This window comes from Hylaeus anthracinus, unplaced genomic scaffold (genome assembly GCF_026225885.1).
Source record: "Hylaeus anthracinus isolate JK02 unplaced genomic scaffold, UHH_iyHylAnth1.0_haploid 4, whole genome shotgun sequence".
NCBI classification, from domain to species: domain Eukaryota; kingdom Metazoa; phylum Arthropoda; class Insecta; order Hymenoptera; family Colletidae; genus Hylaeus; species Hylaeus anthracinus.
The window spans coordinates 12,295,199-12,318,674 of record NW_026535289.1 but is presented as its reverse complement, the minus strand read 5'-3'; the positions used below and the strand labels follow the sequence as shown (position 1 = coordinate 12,318,674).

The window sequence follows — 23,476 nt, the reverse complement described above, 5'->3', positions numbered from 1 at the left end:
GACAAATTTATGAGATAGGTATAGAGGGCACAAATCTACGAATACTTACCGACCGTATGTATCGGGTTGTCCGGAAAGTCCGTGTCGATTTTTGGTAGATGCTACAGGTCTGAATAGATCGAAGTGGTTGAAAACAAATAACATGGCATACACCCCTCAAAAAGTGGAAAGGTTGTGGAATAAAATGGCAGCTATGTAATTCAATAAATATACAGGGTGTCCCAAAACTCGGGGAGGAGCCGGAAATGGGGGGTAGCTGAGACGATTCTGAACAACAATTTCCTTTGCAAAAATGTCGGATGGGGCTTCGTTAAGGAGATATTAAGCGAAAACCCCGACCAATCAGAGCGCGCATAGACCGTTCGAGCGGCCGCGGTAGCGAAGGCTACGCGCGCTCTGATTGGTCGGGGTTTTCGCTTAATATCTCCTTAACGAAGCCCCATCCGACATTTTTGCAAAGGAAATTGTTGTTCGGAATCGTCTCAGCTACCCCCCCTTTCCGGCTCCTCCCCGACTTTTGGGACACCCTGTATATTAAAATTCAAACGTGTTTTTGAATTTTTCTTAGAAATTGCCCACGAACTTTCTGGACAACCTGATATCTCTACCACGTTACCACGGAAATCTTTCCGTTTTGGATAATAAATATCGTCCCTTTGGCTGCAAGGGAAGAGGGTTAACGAACCGTATTCACCGAATGATTTTCGTCGATACGCGTTCGTTCCCCTCCGAGTTCACGAGTTTCACGGCGAAAAATCGAAACGTCTCGTGAGAAAGGGAGAGAAACGATGAACCCATCGCGAGCATGCGTGCCGCGAGTTATGGACATCTGCCGAAGTTCCGAACTTTCCCCTCTTTTCGGCCACTTCCTTGGTTCTTGCCTGCCGTGCTCCGTTCCCCCTTTGACAAGCAGCGGCCCTACGGCTAGAGCAGTCCTTTTTCTTTCCTTCCTTCCTTCCTTCCTTCCTTCCTTCCGTCCGTCTGTTGTCCGTCACGCAACAATAAGGTCATTGCGCGCCGCGCGTACCACCCGATGTCCCTTCGTGAGCAATGTCCATCGTCCCAGACCCATGGTCATGGTTTCACCGGGAAAACCAGACGGCACCTACAGCGCCGGAGATCGTATCGTCCTGCCGCTCCTTCCACGAGAAAGTTTTACCGACCAAGAGACCCGACTTTTTTTTACTTTACGACCTAACAACGAACGTATCAACATCCAAGCAAAATTTCGAGTGTACTTTTTAGGAGAAATTCGTGTGATTGAGACTATTGACAGAGTAGAACACTCGTGGTCGTCGGAATTCTAATTTCCTGTGCTCAGAAGAAACCAGACTTTAACATGGAGAGTTCGTAGAGCGAGACGAGACGTCTTATGGTGGTTCAGCGATAACAGGGAACCGCGATGACCACACAGAGGTCAACGTTCGAATTACTATCCCATATAAAGTTTCCCGATGTGTAACACTGGTGGTACCGCGTGGTACTGGATGGGTTAAAGAGTATCTCGAGTATTTTTTTCCATTCTCATTCAATTCATTAAAATAATGCGTTTTAGGTGGATAGGATGTCTTAACACAACGGAAGCCATCCGTCAGTGCAACAGATTCGATGGGAGTTATCTGAAAGGTCGACGTTTGGTTCGAGTAACGGGTCAAGACCGAGGGTCAATGCAACTGTTATCGTTCGCAGTCCTTTCGGTCGCGTGCTACGTCTACACAATTGATTCCTTCGTCGATTTTCCAAAGTTAGAGACCAGGTGCAGGGATCCATTCCTCCTTGGTCGTCAGCTGCTACCCCCACGGCCCACCCCCTCGCCGCACACGCCACGGACCACGAGAGAGAACCGAGCACGATGCACTCTTGCGTTCCTCGATTTCTGCCTTTAACACGCGTCAAGGATCAAGGAGACTATTTTTTCTTCTTGCACGCGCCACGATGACCCAAGAGAGTCAGGGACACGTATTACATCGTTTAAATATCCGCGATCTAGCGATAATTCAACGACACTTTCGAAACGCGTCGGTCAAGTAGTAGAAACGACGACAAGTCAACCATCACAGTCACTGCTAGTGGAACGGGTACGGGCGCGTTCATCCCACTTCCCACGTTCATGCCACTTTCTAATTCCCCTTTCAGCACTTAACAAATATATTTATCTTTTTCGTTTCCTTCATTTCTATATTTTTAATTTCTCCCGTCCAAAAATTTTCTTTTCGACGTCTTCGTCTAAACCTACCTTACCACTCTAGTTATTTTACTTTCATGTCTATACTTTAGTTACGATGCATTTAAACGGAACGAACATTTCGAACCGATCCTTGTTTTAACAGAACTAGGAAAATTAAGACGGGAACAATTTTTGCTGCTTCGTTGCGCTGCATTTCTTTTTCGAGCACGTTTCGTTGGAATCTCGCCGACCGGTCCGAGCGAAGATTCCAAAACGCGTCGACCTTGATCTTGACTCGTCTCCGCGTATATTCTCCTAATGCCCTCGCCTCCATTCAGCCTTTTTTCGTCTTATCACCTCGTCGGGCTCGCGGAGGCTTTCTTAATGTCATTCATGAATCACGTCGACTGCTAGACGTCGGGTACAGCGAGCCACGGTTCATTGAGTAATTCTTCGCGATATGATTACCTTGCTCTTGTCTCAACGACCCAACTCGTTATGTCATCGAACGCTCGATTATCCACGGATCTCGAAGCGTTACGCTTTTTGTCGGCTGTTGCCTGTTCGTAATGGGTAAGTAGCGTGGCATACCACGCTTTAGCGGTACTTGGTGTAAATTCAGGGATGTTGGGGTACTTGTAGTCGTTCGCTGAGACACGTGTTTAGACCTACTTTTGGTTATCGATATTCGTAGCGGGTTATTAACCCTTTGCGGTCCTATGTCGAGTGAGGCTCGACAAAAATGTATCGAAATCAGAAAATTCGGACCGCAAAGGGTTAAACCAACCCTTATTACAGTAAAATTATTAGTATTTACCTAAGTTATTTAATTTAAAATCGCGTTCTCCGCGAGATTCGAGTACCCTTCCCCTGAAAAGGAACGGGATATCCATAATCGATTCATGAGCAGGTTCAGACAGGCTCGACGAGCATATATAGGGTGCACCCCGACAGGAGAGGATAGGAAATACTCGTGGATGCATAGTCGCGAGCACGCACGTATATGCACGGGGTACCGCACGACCAGCGAACGACCAGGCAACGACATCAGGGTAGAAAGTCCTTACGAGAGACATCTGGCTACCACCTGCCTCGATGCCCTCGCACTGCCAAACTTTCCCCCGATAGAACGCTCCCCGAGCATGCGCACCCGCTCCTATGACGCATGCATGTGGATGCACGTGTATGCAATGATGCACGTGTCGAGCTCTGCCCGCTTCACCGAACCGCCAATTGCCACGGATTTTACTGTTCCCTCACTTCCGGATGATTCGTTACGCGAAACTGTACTCCATTTTTTCTTAAATAGTAGCTTATAAAAAACATTCACTCGTTATTTTCCTACCTGAACTCGATTGCCATTAAAATTCTAACAGATCACGTTGTATGATTTTTCTTCGCAAATAAACGATATTTACCTCAGAAAGTCACCGAACGAAAGTCTAAAATTTCAATTATGTAAGGGTCGCGAGTGTCCGAAAATTGACAATCTCGTATCGAATTATGAAACCGGTTAATGGTGGCATTGTCTACCTAATGTCCTCTCCAGGGTTCGTCTGAGCGACTAAGCGCAACCCCTAAAGCGCGCACATGTCACACGAGAGCATGCGCCTCCGTGAAAGCAGTGCCAGAGGTAAAAGCGAAGGGAAATTCTCGTGCCCCTTCGAGGCGAAGAAAAAATAGAAAGAAAAAAAAATACTAGGGGGGAAGTCCCTCGAGTTTCATCCCCCTCGTCGTTCGAGGTGCTCGTAGCACCACGCCTCGCCTCCCCCCGCGGTAAGCGCGCGTCGACCAATTGTAAATCGAGCGAGGAGCCACCCGGTGCTCGTTCCCATGACAAGTGCGATGGGTATTTTTTTTCTCCTCGTGAATCTTTAATTCCACCGTGGGAAACGAGGCTGCATCGGAACAGACCATCGGTCGATCTCTCGTCGACTAGGTGATCCGCGCGCACCTTGCTAAGACTGGCTGATTAGAGGGCCCCGCGAAAGTATCGGGGTTGCCATCTACCCCCAAACAGGGGGTCCCACGCCGCTGTCCTACGAGGAGGGATCGCTGATACATGGTTACTTGTACGACTCGATATACAGCGATCAGGAATTTGATGTGATCAAGGATGGAGGACGAGGGGTGGTTTCCTTGGGTTTAGGTTTAGATGTTGATACACGCGCTTATTTTACTTCTGCCACAATAATTATTGCCGTTCCAACGGGAATTAAAGTATTTAGATGAATAGCAACATATCATGGAGTAAAAATGAAACTAAACCCTTCATCTATCGATATTATTTTACACGACACATACTACGTTATTGCGCACTTTCGCTACGTTTTATCAACATGAGCTGTATTCGCTATTATTACAACATTTATTTACTGATTCCCTATTTTTACTGGATATTCCTTAAATTCTAAATTACTTTATAGGCAATTCATTGTATTAAATAAACAAAATTTCCTTCGTTCCAACTCGAACAACTCGAAACCATTTCCATTAATTCGCACTTCGCAAGCAATAACCCAAGGAACGATGGTTCTACGCGTACGAAGCGAACAGGAAATGAACCCATCGGTTCGTGGCTTCGACTCGCGATCGATCAGAATTTCCGATGGCCGATCAGCACGTGCTCGGATCCCGCTCGAACAAAAGCTCGCGACGATTGCTCGACCGCCGAGGAATACCACGAACGAACGCGAGCCGAAAATAAAAGGAAAATACAATTTGCAAAATGACTGCGCCATTATAGGATTCAGGGGAGCATTGGATATCTCGACAACAAGAGGTCATTAGAATTGATCGTGTCGCTGGCGAAGGAGAAGCCTGGCGTCGGTCTATCATTTAACCGTCCCCCGAGCCCCGAACAATTCCAAAACATATGCTCCCGTGCTTTTGGAAGACTCAATAGAACATAGGAAGGCGTCGCAGACGAGAAGAGAAGGCGCATGCAAAGGCTTCTCGTCTACAAAGTCGTTCCAGACTGCGGTCTTTCTTGACTGGAGCAGATGCTGGAAATCAGGCTCGCCCTTCGCGCACCCCGAGACACGATCCGGCGTCGTCGACCCTCCAATGAGTGTACCGAACCCGACATCCAAAATAATGATACGATACACGAACAGAGAGAGGAAAACTGAGGGGACTGCCAAGAGAGAAAGGTCGTTTCATCTCCTCCAGAGGGGGGACACGATATTCTTCGAGGGGCCACGCTCGCGAATCTCGTCGCGAGCAACTGGAATCCCTACAAAATTTGTTACCCGGCGTATCTTGGGGTCGCGGTCTCTCTTTCCCTCCATCTGATGGTCGTTGCCTCTCATTATTGTCCGTCAAAGGCTTTTAAAAGAAGCGCAGCTGCTTAAACGGTTATTTAATTGTCAACCGGGAGGATACTCCACGTCATCGAATTTAAAAAACGGACTGACCACCGATCTCACAAGTCAAATTTTTTAATTTTATTTCAACAGATCTTTAGTGTCACGTATCGAGTCAGATTAAACTATTGGCTTGTCCGGAAAGTCCATGCCGATTTTTGGTAGGTGGCACACAGGTCTGAATATATCGAAATGGTTGAAAACAAATAACACGTGTACGTCCATGAAAAACGGTGGAACGGTTGTGGAACGAAATGGCGCCAATGTAATACAATAAATACATGTATACATTATTTGTATACATTATTTGTATACATGTATGTATTACATGCCTTTGAATTTTTCTTAGAAATTGGCACGAACTTTCTGGACAACCTAATATTTAATTACGTATAATGCTACATAATTATGGTTAATATATATATAGCAATAGTATATGCAATAAGTATGGCACCTATGTAATTCAATAAATATATGTATATATGTTAGATGCCTTTGAATTTTTCTTAGAAATTGGCACGAACTTTCTGGACAACCTAATATTTAATTACGTATAATGCTACATAATTATGGTCAATATATATATAGCAATAGTATATGCAATAAGTATGGCACCTATGTAATTCAATAAATATATGTATATATATTATATGCCTTTGAATTTTTCTTAGAAATTGGCACGAACTTTCTGGACAACCTAATATTTAATTACGTATAATGCTACATAATTATGGTTAATATATACAGCAATAGTATACGATCCTGCGAAAAGTGCAGGTGACGCGGCCGGTTTACTCTAAAATTAGAATCGCTGTATGACACCGCGGGAGCCTTCTAACTTTACTATCAATCGTGTGCGCTTCTGCTTGCACCGAGCCACGCAGTTGCACGCTGGGAGATTTCTTTTTTAGAAAGGACCGCACGCAGAGAAAACGATCGCGTATCTGTGTATTTTTCTATGAAGAGGTTTCGAATTGTTTCGGTTAACGATGGTCGCCCCATGGATCGTTAATACGAAACATACAGTGGGTGTAGAAAGTTACAATTTCACATAGTTTTTTTTGGAAATTGATCGATGTACGAATACTTTCTACATCCACTGTATCTTACTGGAGGAGAAAGAGCGTCACGGCGAAGATCGGTGACCCTATCAGAACAGTAATAGGTGTGAAACGTACGAGAGAATCTCATTATGTACCCAAATAGTGTTTGGATATCCGAGAATCGAACTGGTCGCCAAGTTTAAGAAATAAATTCTTTTCGTTATAACCAACGCGTCCTCTATCGTTGCATAGATCCTTGAATAAACGCCGTGAGTCGTCACCGGACACGCAACACGTTATGCAAGTTTCATTCTAAAATATCTAATGGTATTCTCGAATCTTTCGCAAAATCTCCCTACGGACAATGGGTTTCCCCTTGGCAACCGATAAATCCGAAGCGTCGCTAAGAAACCCAATCACGCGTTTCCTGTCCTATTCTGTCTGTGCCGAGTGGCATCCTGCGTCAAAAAGCGCGTAAAAAGCGTTTCGCGGATCAAAGAATGGTTTTCCTAGGGAATGATCGATACATTAGACGAGTCGAGAGTACGATCGTCTGCCATTCGCCAGCGATCTCGGCTCTGTAACACGTCGATACTAGAGACGGCGTGAACTTTTGAATCACTCGCGATTCGGTGCGAAGACGAGGATTTCAGCGATAGTTTTCAACTCCCAGACTTTTCTTCCATTTTCACGGCCGAGACAGTGGCATTACTGGAAGCAATAGAAATAATACAAAAAAGTGGACCAATGAAGAATCTTTTCGAACGCTCTCAGTGTATTAACAGCCTTAAAAAACAAAGCCAATTTTGCAAAAAAAAAAAAATCAACTATAGCCCAAAGAATTAAGGAAAAATGATATTTAAACTCAAAAGAAGGAAAGATCATTCGGTTAATTTGGATCCCAGCCCATAAGGGAAATTACAGGCAATGAAAAGGCAGACATGGCAGCAAAAATAGCTGCGACATCAGGACGCACAATTGATACGGGAATACCGTTCCATGATTTGTGCTCGCAACATTTGTCAGTCGCAAAAGAAAAATTTAATAAAATAAATGATACTCAATTAATGAGAGAATCAGAAATAAAAGGAAGACGATACTTTGAAAACTTTTACAAAGACGATAGTAAACCTTGGTTTCGTAAAGAACGTTTATCAAGGAAAACGGTAGTTTTAATAAACGGAATAAGAGTCAATCACACCCGTTCGAAGATTGAGAGAATGGGCAAAATTCATGGCCGAATAGAAGACGTTTGATATTCGTAAAACCGTTTCCATTTGTCGCCTATCATCGAAATAAAATGTTTCCCATCGAGAGGGAACGCGCAGAGATCTTTATGGAGAAACGATTAATGGTTTCCGCGTTTCACGCTTTTAACGAACCTTGCCTTCCCGGGATCTCGCCTAGGTGCGAACTGTTAAAAATTCAGGCGGCTTTGTTGCCTCCGTCTACGACCTTGATTTTTTTCTCTTTCATTTCTTTTTCTTTTTTTACTCAAAATTATCTCGCACGTTCAACAGGTTCGGAATCTCGATTCACCAGATCTACTTTTTCTATTTTTTCCCCGCCGGGTCTCGGTTCGTGCATAAAAAGTCGGGAATCAGGTTCCGTGACAACTTTAATTTTACACGTTACAATAAATAAACCTAAACCAGATGGATGATGCCACTGTCCTCTTAACGAGAGGACACGTTTTTTATAATATTTAAATAGAGTCCATATAAACAGATGCCGATATCGCGAGTCGATAATTCGAATGGCGAGTAGCGATATAGTTAAACGGATACAATTAATAGAATTCGATACTTCGTTGATGTTAGCACTTTGGGTTGAATTGAGGTTAAAGTTAGCGGACGTCATTTGGGTAGAAAGGGTTTAAGCTAATACAGAGAATAGTTAACATACCGGCCAGTTAAAGGACACAGCGAACTCGTCCGGTTGGGAAACGAAATAAACGACAAGAGAATTCTCAACGGGTTCGATCCGAAACCGGGTTTAAATCTCCTTAGTCGAGAACGAGTCGTCCCGGCTATAGACCTGCGAGAGAGGAGGTCCATAGAATATATATATATATATATACATGTGTGTATATATATACATATATACATATCCATACATACATATATATGTGTATATATGTGTATGTATATATATGTATATATGTGTATGTATATGTATGTGTGTAATACATATATGTATGTATAGGCCCAGTCTGTCCCCCTGGCTTCGGGCGATAAACGAACATAAGCGGGGATATCTGCTAGGCAACAACACGAGGGATAGTCGGAGGTTCCTTCGAAGGTGCCTCTCTGTGCTTGCTGCTTTTCTTTTCTGCCTGCCTGCGTGTTTGTCTCCCTCCCCGCGACCATACCCGAAACCGCTACCTACTGTGGCTGACTTTTTGAATAATTATTTTCTGGCTCTCGTAACGCATTCGTAATCGTCAGAGATGGCCACGGCATTTCTTTCTCTGGACAAAAACCTCGAACAACGAACGAAAGTTATCTAGGCATTTTTCGTTAAAACAGGAATCGCCGATATCGTTGTTATTAAGAACGTGTTGATTGAAATAAATTACGAACAGATTCGTGCACGAATACGACGAGATGGAGACTCATGCGTTTGCTAGTCAGTCATCATAATCTATCCCGCGATAAGGCAGCATCCTTTGATATCGGTACCGAAACGGGGACTTCCGTTATTCGAGGCAAATGTTTTAGAACACGTATCGCCATACTCCGAACGAAGAGTAACGATATAATCTTTCGTCAAACATTTTCAGAGAAAGAGCCACCCTTCTCAAATTATCGGGTTGTCTGGAAATTCCATGCCAATTTTTAGTAGGCATATCCATGCCGAAAAAGGTCTAATGTCCAAATAGAGAACGACGTCGTATCGAGTAAGAAGTAATTCTTCGTTTTCACGAGATTAGTATATCTTATAGCATTGTCAGATCGAGATCCCGTAAGAGCCCACGTTAAAAAGTGAAAAATTGAAACATTTATTTCTTAACTTTTAGGTACCATTCCTAAAATATGTGTGGTTGTTTTTGTGATAAAATCTAACCGGTGTACAAATTTTTATAATTTTCTTGGTGTTACTTCGATTTGCGCTAGAGCCTCCTTAGATTTTGAAACCTCTCTGCGCGAAGCAGTATGAAAAATTGAATCGTTGCTTGGAATTTCAGCGTGGTTGAAATGTCAGTGGAAAAAAGAGAACGGCCGATAAAGAAGAGCGTGTTTACTTACGCCTCGGTGGGTGGTGGAGAGTAGAAAGATGAGTGGTAGGTAATATCCACGAGCTTCGCTGGCACGAGCATTCCACTCGACACTACATCCATTCTCACGGGTAGAGCCTTCCAGGAAAACTCGCGGTCAGGGGCTCCCGTATGCTTGGACGGATCCGGTCTCGAAAATCCAAAACTGGAGAGCCTCGAGACACGCACGCTTCTCGGTACTTGGGGTACTTTAAGTGGTGACACCGCGAAACATTGTCGATACTTTCAGCGGAGCCTCGATAAACGTATACAAACACGAGCACCGTTCCCGGAACTTTAATCCCTACGCGAACATATTCACGTCTCCACGTTCGATAGAAAATCTGTTCTTCTATCGTTCACGGCGCATCACCGATTAACAATGTAAAGCTCCGGATGTGTTCCCCACGCTGAGCGCAAAAACATAAGAGCTTCGTTTGCGTCCCTCCCTCTCCTTTCTTCGTAACAGTTGCACTCTCGTGATCGTTGTTCCCACCACGTATCACACACGGTCGTCAGCTAACCCTTTCACAGCTATCGGAGCCTATAGCTACTCGGTCGATCGCCGCGTGCTGCGAACGCCTATGGGCGTCCAGCTTGTACGCGTACACCGAAGGTCGTGAAATTTTCACGGCGTGCGTCTCGAGTAAGATGATCGAGTCCTTATCTGGACCGATATCGATGGGATAATTAGTGGAGACGATATCGATCGATTCACGAGTACAGCGAAGGGAGGAGGGAAGTTTGGGCGCACGCGTCGCGACAGTGCATTCGCTCCAACGAGGAAAAGGGAAGCGCGTTGTCGCCCGAAACGAGTCGAGAGGAAATATTCGGGAACGGTTCCGATATCGAGACGAGGGTCGCCGATGCTATCAGCGTTTATCTCGATCGATTCTCGAGTTACCACCGGTGCTGTCCATAACGTGGTGCGTTGGTGGTGTCGCGACGCGCGCCCAAAATCGAGCAGAGTCGCGCGGAGCGGGTCTGGACAGGTCGGCGTTTAGATTTGAACTGAGGGTACCGGCTGGCTTGCCAGCCTGCGCGGACACGATCCCTTGCTCTCTCGTGTTGGGCTGTTGGCAACGTGTGGAAGGGAGGGGAAAGGTACGGTCGGAGAGCGGGGAAGGGACGAACAGGGAAGCCACGGGACGAAGAGATGGCTATGGAGGGCGCGATGAAACTCGGGCTTGTCCCTGCGTGCTTGGTATGCGTGTGGACGAGAGTGTGTTGGTCGGGTACGCGAAGGCGCCTATAGTCATTCAGCTCCACGAAAAAAGCAGTCAAACGGCGATGTTGTGACGAAAGCTCCTTTCGTTCGCCCTTCCTTGTTTCTGAATTAATGCTAGCGGAAGAAATGTAGAAGACACGAAGGTTCGCTAAAATTGAGAAGTCTAAAAAATAGCGGTTTTTGTGGTGAATTTTGTTAGGATGGAAAAAAATCATTCGTTCCATCGAACTTTTTATACTATTCTCGTAGATATTCGAGTAGTCTGTAGAAATTGTTTCAACAAGAAATATTCAAATTGAGTCGACTGTGACGCACATTTGTAGGACACCTTGCGATTAAAACCTCCGATTGGCGGGAATGATGCAGGTCGTAATTTTGATTCGACAGAAAGAAAATCGAAAGAAATTTTCATTTTCATACATTTTTCTTCTACGTGAACTAGGAAAATCCCGCAAAAATGGTGAAATGTGAAATTACTGCTAGTTTGAAAAATAAGAACGAGTTCTTTGGACGAACGAAATCATTTTAACTCGATGAAAAAGTTTGGGGTTCGGGTCAAAAAGTTAAGTTCAAGTTTAGTTTAACTTGATAAAAAGAAAAAGGGTTTAATTGTGAGGTGCTCTACAAATGTGCGTCACAGTCGACTCAATTTGAATATTTCTTGTTGAAACAATTTCTACAGACTACTCGAATATCTATGCAAATAAGATAAAACGTTCGATAGAATTAATTATTGTTTTCCATTCTAAAAGAATTCATGAAAACCGCTTTTTTTAGACCTGATTCAGGATATCCCCTTAAACGGTATCAGGCACGTAGCGTGGACTGCTACGTAGCGCTGAAGGGGCGAAAAGGTTAGATGTACAGCGAGTCGCAAACATTGTTTGTTATTTTCGGAGGCTGCATCCATCCCTGCAGTGCTTCCCACATATTGAGAAACAGCGTATACCGCCGGAGTAAGGCTCCAGCTAAAAACTCCACGGTGGGAAAGTATTCCGCGAACAACTATATGGACGCACCCTGAGGCGTGCACCGAGCGAGAAGTATTCAGTATTCACCGGTATTAAACTACGTTCTCACAGGCATCGCATCTGTCCTTTGTTTTCAAAACACTGGCCCATACCTCGCTCATTTGCCAAAGCAATCGCGACCCCCCCGCCCCTTGACAGGACCAGCACGCGGTATTCGGCGTGTATCGTTCGAGAGCAAGGTGACTTTTAATCTATTTTCCCTATCCGTATTCTCCAAACAGCCTGTGACATCTACAGTGGGTGTAGAAAGTATTCGTACACCGATCAATTTCCAAAAAAAACTATATAAAATGTAATTTATTAACTTATCTTCTACAAACAATGACATTCTACCGTGTTCTCGGAAATTTCTAGAATAGATAGAGCACACAAAAAAGATAGCTATTTATGTAAGTTACGAAATTAACAAATAAAAAACACAATTAATCGATAGAAATATTGAAACAATAAGAATTCGCACAACTGTTAAATTTTTAAAACTTGATTAAAAAAAAAATAAAAATAAAAGAAATTTACATTAATTTATAAGTATACGATACATCCTTCGTGGGATTTCCTTTTGATTTTATAATGATTGTAACCAGAGGTGGGTAATATTTGTAGAGAAAATATGTTAAGTATAATTATTAAAGATAATGGTCCAATTACACGTACTGCGTAAGCGATGGCCATCCTCCGTTAAATTGGTTACATAAGCTAAATGTAAAAGACTGTTTTCTTTTAATGCGACCTCCACATTCTTCGGAAACGATCCTCTACTTTTTGGTGTGCGCGCTGCAGCTGTCTTTGCGTAACAGGAAGTTTTTTTCATCTGGCAGGATCAGAGTTGAAGGAAATGCCTAGTTTCTTAAGGAAATCCTAATCACGACATTCATTTTAATATTAACCAAGTTTATATCTAGTTTATATCTTGTAAAGTAATGCATACATTCGTGTTCATAGATATCGAATCTTCATGGGTGTCCTGGGTATTATGTAACAAAAGATTGAGCGGTCCGGTGACAAATTTTTCCAACTCGTTGAACAGGGATCACGACTCGCCTAAGCGTAGATTTACTTACGATCAAGTTTAGATCTACTCGATTTCTCTTACGGATCGAAGTAGTTAATATATCAAATTTTATAATAATAAGATACATGAATTTTAACCAAGTTTACATGAATCGAGTAAATTTATTTTAACGTGCATATATTAGGTTGTCCGAAAAGTTTCTTTCGTTTTATTGATAATTAATACGTACACAATATTTTATGTTTTATGTTAAATTACAAAATTTTGTACAATTCATTTCGCTCCGTTACTGTTACAGCATCAATGTCTAAGAAATTAGATTGTCTATTTATATAAACACTGGCACAGAAAATAATTGAATGCAACTCACGAAAGAAACTTTTAGAACAACCTAATAATAATTTATATCTATCATCGAGTATCTTCAATTTCGACCTCGAAGAATGTTTATCGAAGCGCTATCAGGACTGTAGGGCTCTCTTCAACGTTGAGGTACACGCCAATAAAGGCTTGTCCAACCTTAAAGGGTGGCCTTGAGATGATAAAAAAAAAAATGCAACGATCACCTGGCTCGGGGAAAATATTTACAATTCGACCCACCTACTCTTGGTAGATACGTGAGGTCAGGATCGATGGGCGGCTACGAACGATCCGACACGATTCTCGCTGCGGGGCTACGATGGCTGATCCCATCGGTTCTTATTAGTAGACTGCGGATTTTATGCGAATTCATATTTTTACAGGTTCAGGCAAGAATTGAGATTCAAATGAAAATATATCTTATGTTCTAAACAGTGTAACATGTACTAGGGGGACCAGAAAGTAATGTCGTTTCTGCGAATGCAAATACTTGTTCATTATTTACCAGCTCACCGTGCACCAATCGATTTTGATCGATCAGGTATTGAAAATTTGCACGCTAGATGTGACAGAAGGTTATTGATAACGAGGACAATTACACAATTGATTAAAAATAAAAACATATCGTGAATTTATTTGTTTGAATTTAATGTAAAAGAAACGACATTACTTTCTGGTCCCCCTAATACTTCATCGTTAATATTGTATACGTTTTTGCATTCTGTATCTCGCACCAGTATCAATAGGCTTACGATCGGTGAAGCTGTCATCGGCTTGCGAAGGCTTGAGAACCACTATCCCATTTCACAGTCGATGTTGATTTTTCAACCAAGTTTGTTCCACTGTTCCATTGGTAACGAAATACAAAAGGCATCGTTTACGCAATGCCACAATGTGCGACACACGTGTAGAACAGCTACTTCAAACAATATCTGGATTTGTCGATACAACGGTCATATCGAAATCGACGGCGAGGCGGGTCGAGCCTGCCTTCGAAAACGATCGTCTCGAGGCGCCTCCTCTGGGTGTAGGCAAACAGTTTCTGTTTGACAACAAAGAATTCGGTAATTCGAAAACAAGGTTACCTCGCATGAAACGAACTATTCTCACGATACAAATGCAGGTGTCGGGGAAGAAACAGCCTGTCTATCCTCCGACGATCGTAAAACTGGAGACGCCATCGTATCACGGAGGAAGTGGAAAAGCGTAACACGTGGCATTGGACAAAGCTGCACAGGAACGATGTAGCATAGAAAACCGATAGGTAATCAAAATGTACGGCGAGCACAGACAAACAGAGACGAGGAACATTTCATTCGTTATTTCGAATAAAATTTTATTTCTAATATACACGCTTCGTATGAAGTATGAAGATTGCTAACCTAAACACGGTCGTAATTATTTATAGTGCGTCGATACAGTCACTTCCTACATACAATGGGTGTAGAATGTATTCGTACACCGATCAATTTCCCAAAAAACTTTATGCAAAATAAAATGTTCGCGAACGTACCTAGAAAAATTGAACCTAAATAGGAATTTATTTTATTCTGCAAATATTACAACACGAACGTTACTTTCAATCTTTTTTATAATCTTGCATATTGTTTGCATTCTGTAATTTCTTGCACGTTCAACTTTCCTATAAATGCATAAATATCCGCGGTCTATTTAGGACGAACCATTTACAGTGGAGTTTGTAACGTAAACGCGTTAGTTTATTGCTCCGTACGAACTAGAAGACATCGTATTTCCAGTAAAGTACATTTAAACAGTTGTGCGAATATTTATTGCTTCAATATTTCTATCGATTAATTGTGTTTTTTATTTGTTAATTTCGTAACTTACATAAATAGCTATTTTCTTTTTGTACTCTATCTATTCTAGAGATTACCGAGAATATGTAGAATGTCATTGTGTGTAAAAAATAAGTTAATAAGTAACATTTTAATAAGTAACAATTTTGCACAGGTTTTTTTGGAAATTGATCGGTGTACATATACCCACTGTATATGTCGTAAAAAGTAGTTCAGCATGGGTCATCGGTGGTGCACGGAACACGGAACGCCACGATCTATAATTATCCCTAACGAGTATAGGAGGACGAACGCGAACTGGTCATGTTCGAGGTAGCTCTTGCGTCAAAGAAATCGCGGAATCCACGACGATTATGCGAATTCTTCGAACCATATCGCGCGCGGCATCGATCCGATGTGAATTAACCTTTAAGCGCGGTCGTTGCGTCTCGGACCGAGGCACAGCGAGAAAAATAAACGAAGAGCGGAGAAGGACGAAGAGGAACAACGAAGGAGGCTGGGGACACGGAAGAGAAGAGAAGATACGAGGTAGACGAAGAGGCGAGAGGAAAGGGTCCATGTGGTAAAAGTCTCCGCAAGGCCTCGCGGTTTCGCCGTTCTGTTCCGAGAACCGATCGGCTCTTGAAACGCGAAAAGCCAACAAAAGAGGACCACGTGAAGTCGACATCGATCCTCTTCCACGCTGGATTTAAATCTAATAAAGACGATCCCGATAGCTCTCCACCCTTCGTTCCATCGATGGTGTCGATATCCTTTTTCTGTCAATTAATCGAAGCCAGGAACTACTTATTCATTTCGCTGAACGTAATTGGTTCGCTAAACGGTGCGTTCTCATGGCACGACCGAGCCCTACAGACATAGACGTGCGAGTGGATAGAAAAAAAGTAGCTAAAGGCAAGTGATACGAACGTCTAGTTCATTCGCTAGCTCGGTCGCTTTTGTCAGCTATTCAAACGACCGGATACGACGTAGACGTAAACACTAAATACATAGAACATGGAAATGAATGCAACGCTCGTGGAACAGGTCACGAAATTCTTTGGGCTGATCCCGAGACATGGACCCGAATGAAGAAAAAAAATTAAGCTAAAAAAAAAGAAGAAAAAGAAAAAGAAAAGGGAATCACCCATTCATACGCGTAGCGCTTAGGGAAGCGCGAAAAATTATGCTGAATTTATTGTTTTCTTTTTTTTTTGTTTTTTTTTTTTTCTTGTTTTCTCTTCCTGCGAATCGACGATATTGTCGAACAGATTACACGGCTCTTTGCTCGTATGTTACTCGACTCGCGCCAGATGGCGCAATATCCTTTGACTCCCGATCACAATGAGCGGCGAGATGCAAGAAAAGACGATTCCTCCCCTATACAGAAAATCAGCGCTCGCGTGACGCGGCGCTAGCGTTCGTTTTATTGTTTCAGTGGAACTCATTCCGTACTCGTATTTCAAAATTCCAGAAATCATGTTAACCTTGTGCTAGAATAAATACACGTTCCTTGGATATTGGTCCGCCGTGGAACGTCATTAAAAAATATACGATCGAGCTGTCGTTGCGTAGCGTCGCGCGCTAGAAGCAGGAATAAGACAAATTAGCCGTCTATTCGGCATGAAATTCCTCCTACGGTAGACCCGGAATGAAAGAGACGCCGTATACGTCCGTAGAAGGCGCAGCGATACGTCCGAGAATGGATGCAGGTCGTTTCACGATGCAGACAGGTTTTTCCCTTTGATGTGAGCGGTGGTCCGCCTTCCGGGTTCTCATTCGTTTCGGGACAGTGCGTTCTCGGATCGGTAAAAGTTTATTCGAATAACAGACGACGAATAAAAACACGGTAATGACTAGATTGAGAACTGGACATTCAAAAATCACACGCGAATACATATTCAAGAAAACGGACCCTCCCCACTGCGACTCCTGCAATAAGGAAATTACAACTGACCGCCTACTATACGAATGCAGCAAATTTGATCAACAAAGGAGGAAGTATAAATCTGGATCCAGAAACAGCTCTAACATCCCAGGAAAATATGCAAAATACCATCATTGATGGTCCATCAATTACCTGAAGGACACCGAACGCTACAGTAGTATATAGCACCACCAGAAACCCAATCGAATTCGTCGCTAATTACCATGCGGTAGATGCGACGTAAAATAAATCCATATAAAAAAAAAAAAAAAATACGGTATCGCGATTTATTCTCAACGTTTGGTCGATAAAACAGTTACTCGGTACGTTATTCGTTCAACGCGAAGCGTAATTTTATAGCACGAGTCGGTCCAAAATAACGATACTTTCTTTAATTTGAATAAACAAACGATGCATAGTTTATTCGCTATTCAACGTTTATATCTAAATAAACACTTTGTTCGTCTTTGCTTACCGTCTCGATTGGCACAAAGCGATTGAGAACCCATGGACCGTGGCGTTGTTGGTATTCGTACAAGGAACCCCGTAATTTCGCTGGTATTAACGCGTTGCGCTTCGAAGACAGCGAGTTACCGATCGAATTGCGGTACTCGATGTCCGTTTTGGATTCGTGTCTGGGGATCGGTAAATGGTAAAAAATCGGAGTCCATTACGCTCTTCCTGTATCGTATTTTTTTCGGAAGTTCTCGAACTCTGATCGACGAACACGGTAGAAATAAATTCTAAATAATTATATAAAGGTTTATTCTACGTGTTAAGGTCGATTCAGACTATACGACACGGAACGTCACGTTTCGGCAACGACACGTACCGGCACGACAAAACATTCAAACACGCGTTTTAATGGAACTACTCACACTATTCCCGTCGACGGAACGTTCAGGTCGGTGTCTGTTAAGTGTGAATAGTTCAATTAACGCGTTGATCGCCACGTCACCCATATAGGGGTGACAGTGCTTTTCACTGAAGAAGTAAAACAATTAATTTTGAAAGTCAAGCATGAAAGGAAATGAATTTTGATGAAGTTACAATAATAAATACCACGATAAACGTTTGATTATGTAGTCTCCGATAGTTTAAATAATATTTAATCCTAGCAGAAATCATCGAGAATATTTATCTGGCAGTCAACGTGTTAAAACGCGTGTGTGAATGTTTCGTGGTGTCGGTGCCGGTACGTGTCGTATACTCTGAATCGATCTTTAGTCCACGTATTAGCGTGTGCTGTTTCAAGCGTGCTAATGATCGAATGATCAAGTCTCGTTTCGCTGTCGCTGTTAATTATCGTATTAAGAAACCACGTGCCCACGTTAACAGGTCGTTGCTGGTTGTTTCGAAGCTGCGAGCACGGAAGATATACATTCACGAATGGGTTATGGGGGGGTGGCCGGCGATAACTGGAGTCCACTCGCGTAACTCCATAAATATCGACGTTATCGAAAGCTGTTGCGGAGAAAAAACTGTGGCGGAAAGCAGTCTATGTAATGCTACTCTGTGATTACTCGATCAGTGATTACGATTATCACGATTTCTGTCCGTAATCAATAATAGCATTTAACGGGCGTAGCGCGTCAAATGGGCCAAGCACGATAACGCAACCTAAGCACATCTGCGAATCGGCAGACATTTTTATCAGTCCCACAGTGGGATTAAAGAGCATCCTGTCGCGACCACGCACTCATTCGAAGAAACGCCGATTCGCAGCGACACCGTCTGCCCGCGACGATTCGCGCGGCAGTGTGAGAGAAAGACAAATAGAAGACAGCTGCCACGTTCATAGAAACGAAACGAGACGAGACGAACGATTCTCGTCTCTTTCAGCCGGCGATGATGCGTGCTGGTCGACGGCGTCCCTCGACTCTGGCCACCGTCGAGGGAAAGAGAGACAGAATGCGCGCGCGGGAAAAATGAAAAAGGAAAGAGGATGAAAATATCGATAGAAGACAAAGTCTAGAAAAATGTGCCGCGACTAAGCGAAGATAGAAAAGGTTACGGAGAAAACGGCGGAGGAAAATAAAATATCGACCGCGAGAATCCTAAACGATACAGGACACTGATATAAAGTCACGCGACTAGACAGAGGAATTCGTGCATCGATATATGGAAGGAAAAATGAAGGAAAAATGAAGAGATCGCCATCGGGAACGGTGAGCAAAAGTTGAAAAAAATTGGCGAACAAGGGAAAGAGAAGCAAGAAAACTACGGACGAACGAGCGGAAACGGGATTGAAAGAAAACGCGTTCGAAAAAAGAGGAAGAGTTCACAAAAGGTGTAAAGAAACGAAAGGGAGTAGGGGGGATGGAGGCCGAAGAAAGAAAGGGGGTAAAGGGAGAAAGAGAGAGTCAGGGTGAAGCAAGAAACGCAGCACGGAGGGCTGTGTGCACGGGGAAGGGAAGCGTGTGTGATGTGTTCCTGAACGCACCGCGTGCGCTATGCGCAGCGTCTGTTTGTCCTTGCGTCCTGAAGCTCAACACGCCTTGGCAGTTGCCATGCGGGACATCGGGTCTCGTGTGGGTTGACGTCATTCTATCTCCCAATAGGCAACTTAATATTGATAAGTAGAAGCGTTACACGCCGTGGAAGCCGGGATGAAGAAAGATGAGTTCGCAACGGGACGAATAATTCGGGGGTCCTCGCCCAACGCCTGACGAATCGCGATTATATCGTTTCTTTTATAGACTAACGCTAAGGCTGGCATCCCTGAATCATAATAGCGTGCGCGAAACACTTGAACGATGTTTAACAAGTATATTTGTTTATAGTAGAGATTCCTACTTCACGTGTATCTTTAATCGTAGTATCTTTAATTTAATACTATATATTTATTTATTATTTAATCGTGTATTTTTAATCGTTTCAATCTTTCACGTAGACAGCATACATGTACACATCAACAGCATTCAACATTGCCGCCTTCACCGAAAACTAACTCGAGCAGGAATTGAAAATGTTTAATTTTGCGCCGACTACGAAAAGGTTATTTAACATAATTTAATATAAAGAAAATAGAAATATAATATATTATCGAATATCATTTAATACAAATGAAATAGAAGTAAGGAAAAGAAAGATATTTCATACTTTTTAGTGCAATTTTAATATTTTTCCAAGTCGGTTATATTTTTTTTTCAAAAATTATTTTATGTAAATTTGATTATCAAGTCGATAGATAAACAATAGATGGAACAACTCTGAACGAGTGTTCCGCTCTGAAACGAGTACGGTTAGGAACCCTCCCCGGTGGAAATGTACAGAGCGTCGAAGAAACGTACAAGAACATTGGGGGTGGAGAGACCATTGAAATTGCGCAGATCTGCGAGAATAAAATAGAAGTCGAAAGTTTGACGGTGTCGAAGTGACCAGACCGCATGCAAACGCGTCGTAAGTACGGAACGCAATATGGGCGAAATGAGTCTAGGGTGAGAGGTGGGGGGATTAGCGAGGGTCATGTAAATTCTCGAACGCTTGAAAACCCGTAATGGATCAGGGGTGGACTCGAACCATCTGGACTCTTAATTTCAGGGGGTCGAACCTAGACCACAGCAAAGGGGGAAAAAATGTTAATGAACGGAGGTCATTCCATTTATTTCGTTCGTTAGTTTTCGATTTGCAATTAAACGAATACGCTATAAATCACATTAGAAATTATCGTAATATTTGTTTCCGTTAAGGAACCATGCAACGAAGCAAAGAGTTCGATACAGGCAGAGGTGGATAATATTTGTAGAGAAAATATTTTAAATACTATTTGAAATAATAGATTCTTCGGAATTCAAATAAAATAGCATTTTAAACGGGACATAAAATTTCAGCAAATAAAATATTTTATTTTTAAAAATACATGCACGATCCGAAATAAAATATTCATTTACTGTTTATTATTTAAAATACGTATTTTACCCAGCTCTGGATACAGAAGATGTCGCTGACGAAGGTATGCCAGGTTCTCGACCAAGTGTTAATAACGTAAGCGTTTGAACAAGCATGAAGTTCCATTTGTGGCTGACTTTCCGAGAAGAACTTGTTAAGGAAAGAATTTATCGGTAGGTTTCACGGGTCTTGCACAACAGCTCTTTTACTGCGGGGCAAACATAGGGAAACGGTAAGCTTGCTGATGATACGTCGAAAGGGAGGATCCAGTTTTTTTTTTGAACGTGTCTGCGGTTAATCACGAGCTTTCCAGGTCAGATACGCGCTGCCTGTTAAACACAGAGTCGCTGATACGGTTTTATTTGCCGCGGCTCAAGCGCCACCTCGGTGACAACTAAGCAAACCAGATACCACGCGAATTCCAAATCAGGGTGGTATTATCTCGCTATTTACGATGCGCTCCTGAAGCAGATACTCGCATAATATTAATGCGAGAAAGCAATCTTTATATTAAGTATGAATTATGTATTGAATTTATTCTCGAAGAGGAATAAATAATAAATATCGAACACGGGAAACAAATTGTTTCTAATCAAATTGAATTCTGCTCGTGAAACCGCAAAAGGATGTGTCCTCCTTAAAAATAAAAATGAACGATGTCCGCATACCCTCATGCGTTCAAGATGTGTATTCTGTTACGCTTTTCTTGCGCGTAACGTGGCGCCGGCATGGAACACACAGTACTCCCGATTGTTTCTCTCGAATATTTTCTTTCGAAAAGAGAAAGCCGACCCTTTCGTGAAGAGTTTGCCTCGCGCGTTACCTTATACCTTTCTGGGTTACCGGATCCGCGAACGAGAAAGACGATATATCGATGAAAAAACTTGGACAACGCAGATAGCGGCTAACCTCGAAAACTGTTGCCGTCGCTGGATCGAGACTATTGCACCGATTCTATCGCCGCGACACTCATCGTCAAATCTCAAACTATCGATCACGTGACATTTGCAATTTTTATAGATACCATAGAATTCTTCATCTACCGATAGTCCATTTCTATGATTATTCTTATGATTAGTCTTATGATTATTCTTTTTCAAAGGTATTTCTAATTAATTCACGTATTCGAAGGAGGCGGCACGTATCAGGAAATAAGGCGACGCGATGTGTCTATTCTTTGTGCATCGCTCGTATCCTGTAACCTAGGGTGAGAACCTTGGGTACATTGCGCTTCCTTTGCATTGGCGTGTCGTGTAATACGAAGACAGAAGGTAGAACGCGAGCGAGGGAAAGAACGGAAGCTGAAAAGAGAACAGTGTACACCGGGTGACCGAAAGACGAAAAAAAGACAAGGAAAGAGAAACACGGAGACCGGTGCGCGTTCTCTACGCATGCCACGTGTTTTACCACCTGCCTCGGCTAGGCGCTCGATAATGCAAAAAATATACGTACGGAACATTTAAATACACGGCTACCGCGAGAACGTTTCCCCAGAACAATGAATTCTCCTTGTCGGAGTTTTACGACGCTCGCGACTCCAACATTGTCGCTAAGCGTTTTTCATTGAACGAATTTCGAGACGTCTGTTACCGAGGAATAATAGAATCTCTCACGCTTGACACTTTACCGACTGGTAGCCTATTCGTCGGCTTGTCGTCGCGACAATCAATACTTTGTTATTTATCGCTGAGACGAGAATTATAATACATGATATGAATATTAATCTGAAAACGATTCTAATACGTAAAACGAATATTGTATTACTTTGTCCGGAAAATCCGTGTCGATTTTTTGTAGGCGGTCGTGGAACAAAATGGTATTTATATATTATTCAATAAACATATAACAAAATTCAAATGTGCCTTTGAATTTATCTTAAAAATTGCCACCAACTTTCTGGACAATCCAATATAATACTAATATTGCGAACATAAGAAAATATGGGTAAAGTCTTAACGCTGATTTTCTGCACTCACAGTTAACTAATCGCTTAGGACGAAAATTTTCAAAATGAAAAATCAGGAATATCGATTACTGCCTTTTTCGTACAGTACTTCGGCGTAACGTTCATTTCGTTCGTTATTTTCGCTATTATCAGAAATCGACATTTTTTTATCTTAATCGGAGACCGAGCAAGCCTTCGTTCCAGCGGAAGAGCATCGAGCAGCGTAAGGTCGAATAAAGAACGTTACGAGAACCTGTATATAAAGAAAACAAGTTTCTCGCGCGAACTGTTTGATTTCTGCCGCTTGATGTTCGATTGGTTCGTGACCGGGGTTAAGTACATTCCAACGGAACGAGAAATTTAATCGAAACACAACGTCGACCTCTGAACACACGTGTACTAACATGGACACGTTGTAATTGAAACTCTAGTATCGAACGATGTAATCGTAGCTT

At 42.7% G+C, this 23,476-nt stretch overlaps 1 protein-coding gene across 2 annotated transcripts in view; it reads right to left on the bottom strand.

Annotated features, from left to right (window-relative positions):
* The window catches only part of LOC128894640 (transcriptional activator Myb), a 42,544-nt gene that overhangs the window by 18,309 nt on the left and 759 nt on the right, over positions 1-23,476 (bottom strand). Inside the window, exon 1 of one of the 2 annotated variants that reach the window (XM_054156504.1) lies at positions 9,824-10,824. The exons of the other annotated variant lie outside the window; for it this stretch is intronic. Coding sequence (XP_054012479.1) covers positions 9,824-9,915 — 92 coding nt within the window. The 5' untranslated portion in view covers positions 9,916-10,824. Of the gene's footprint in view, positions 1-9,823; positions 10,825-23,476 lie in introns of those variants that run through there. 2 annotated transcript variants of the gene reach the window in all.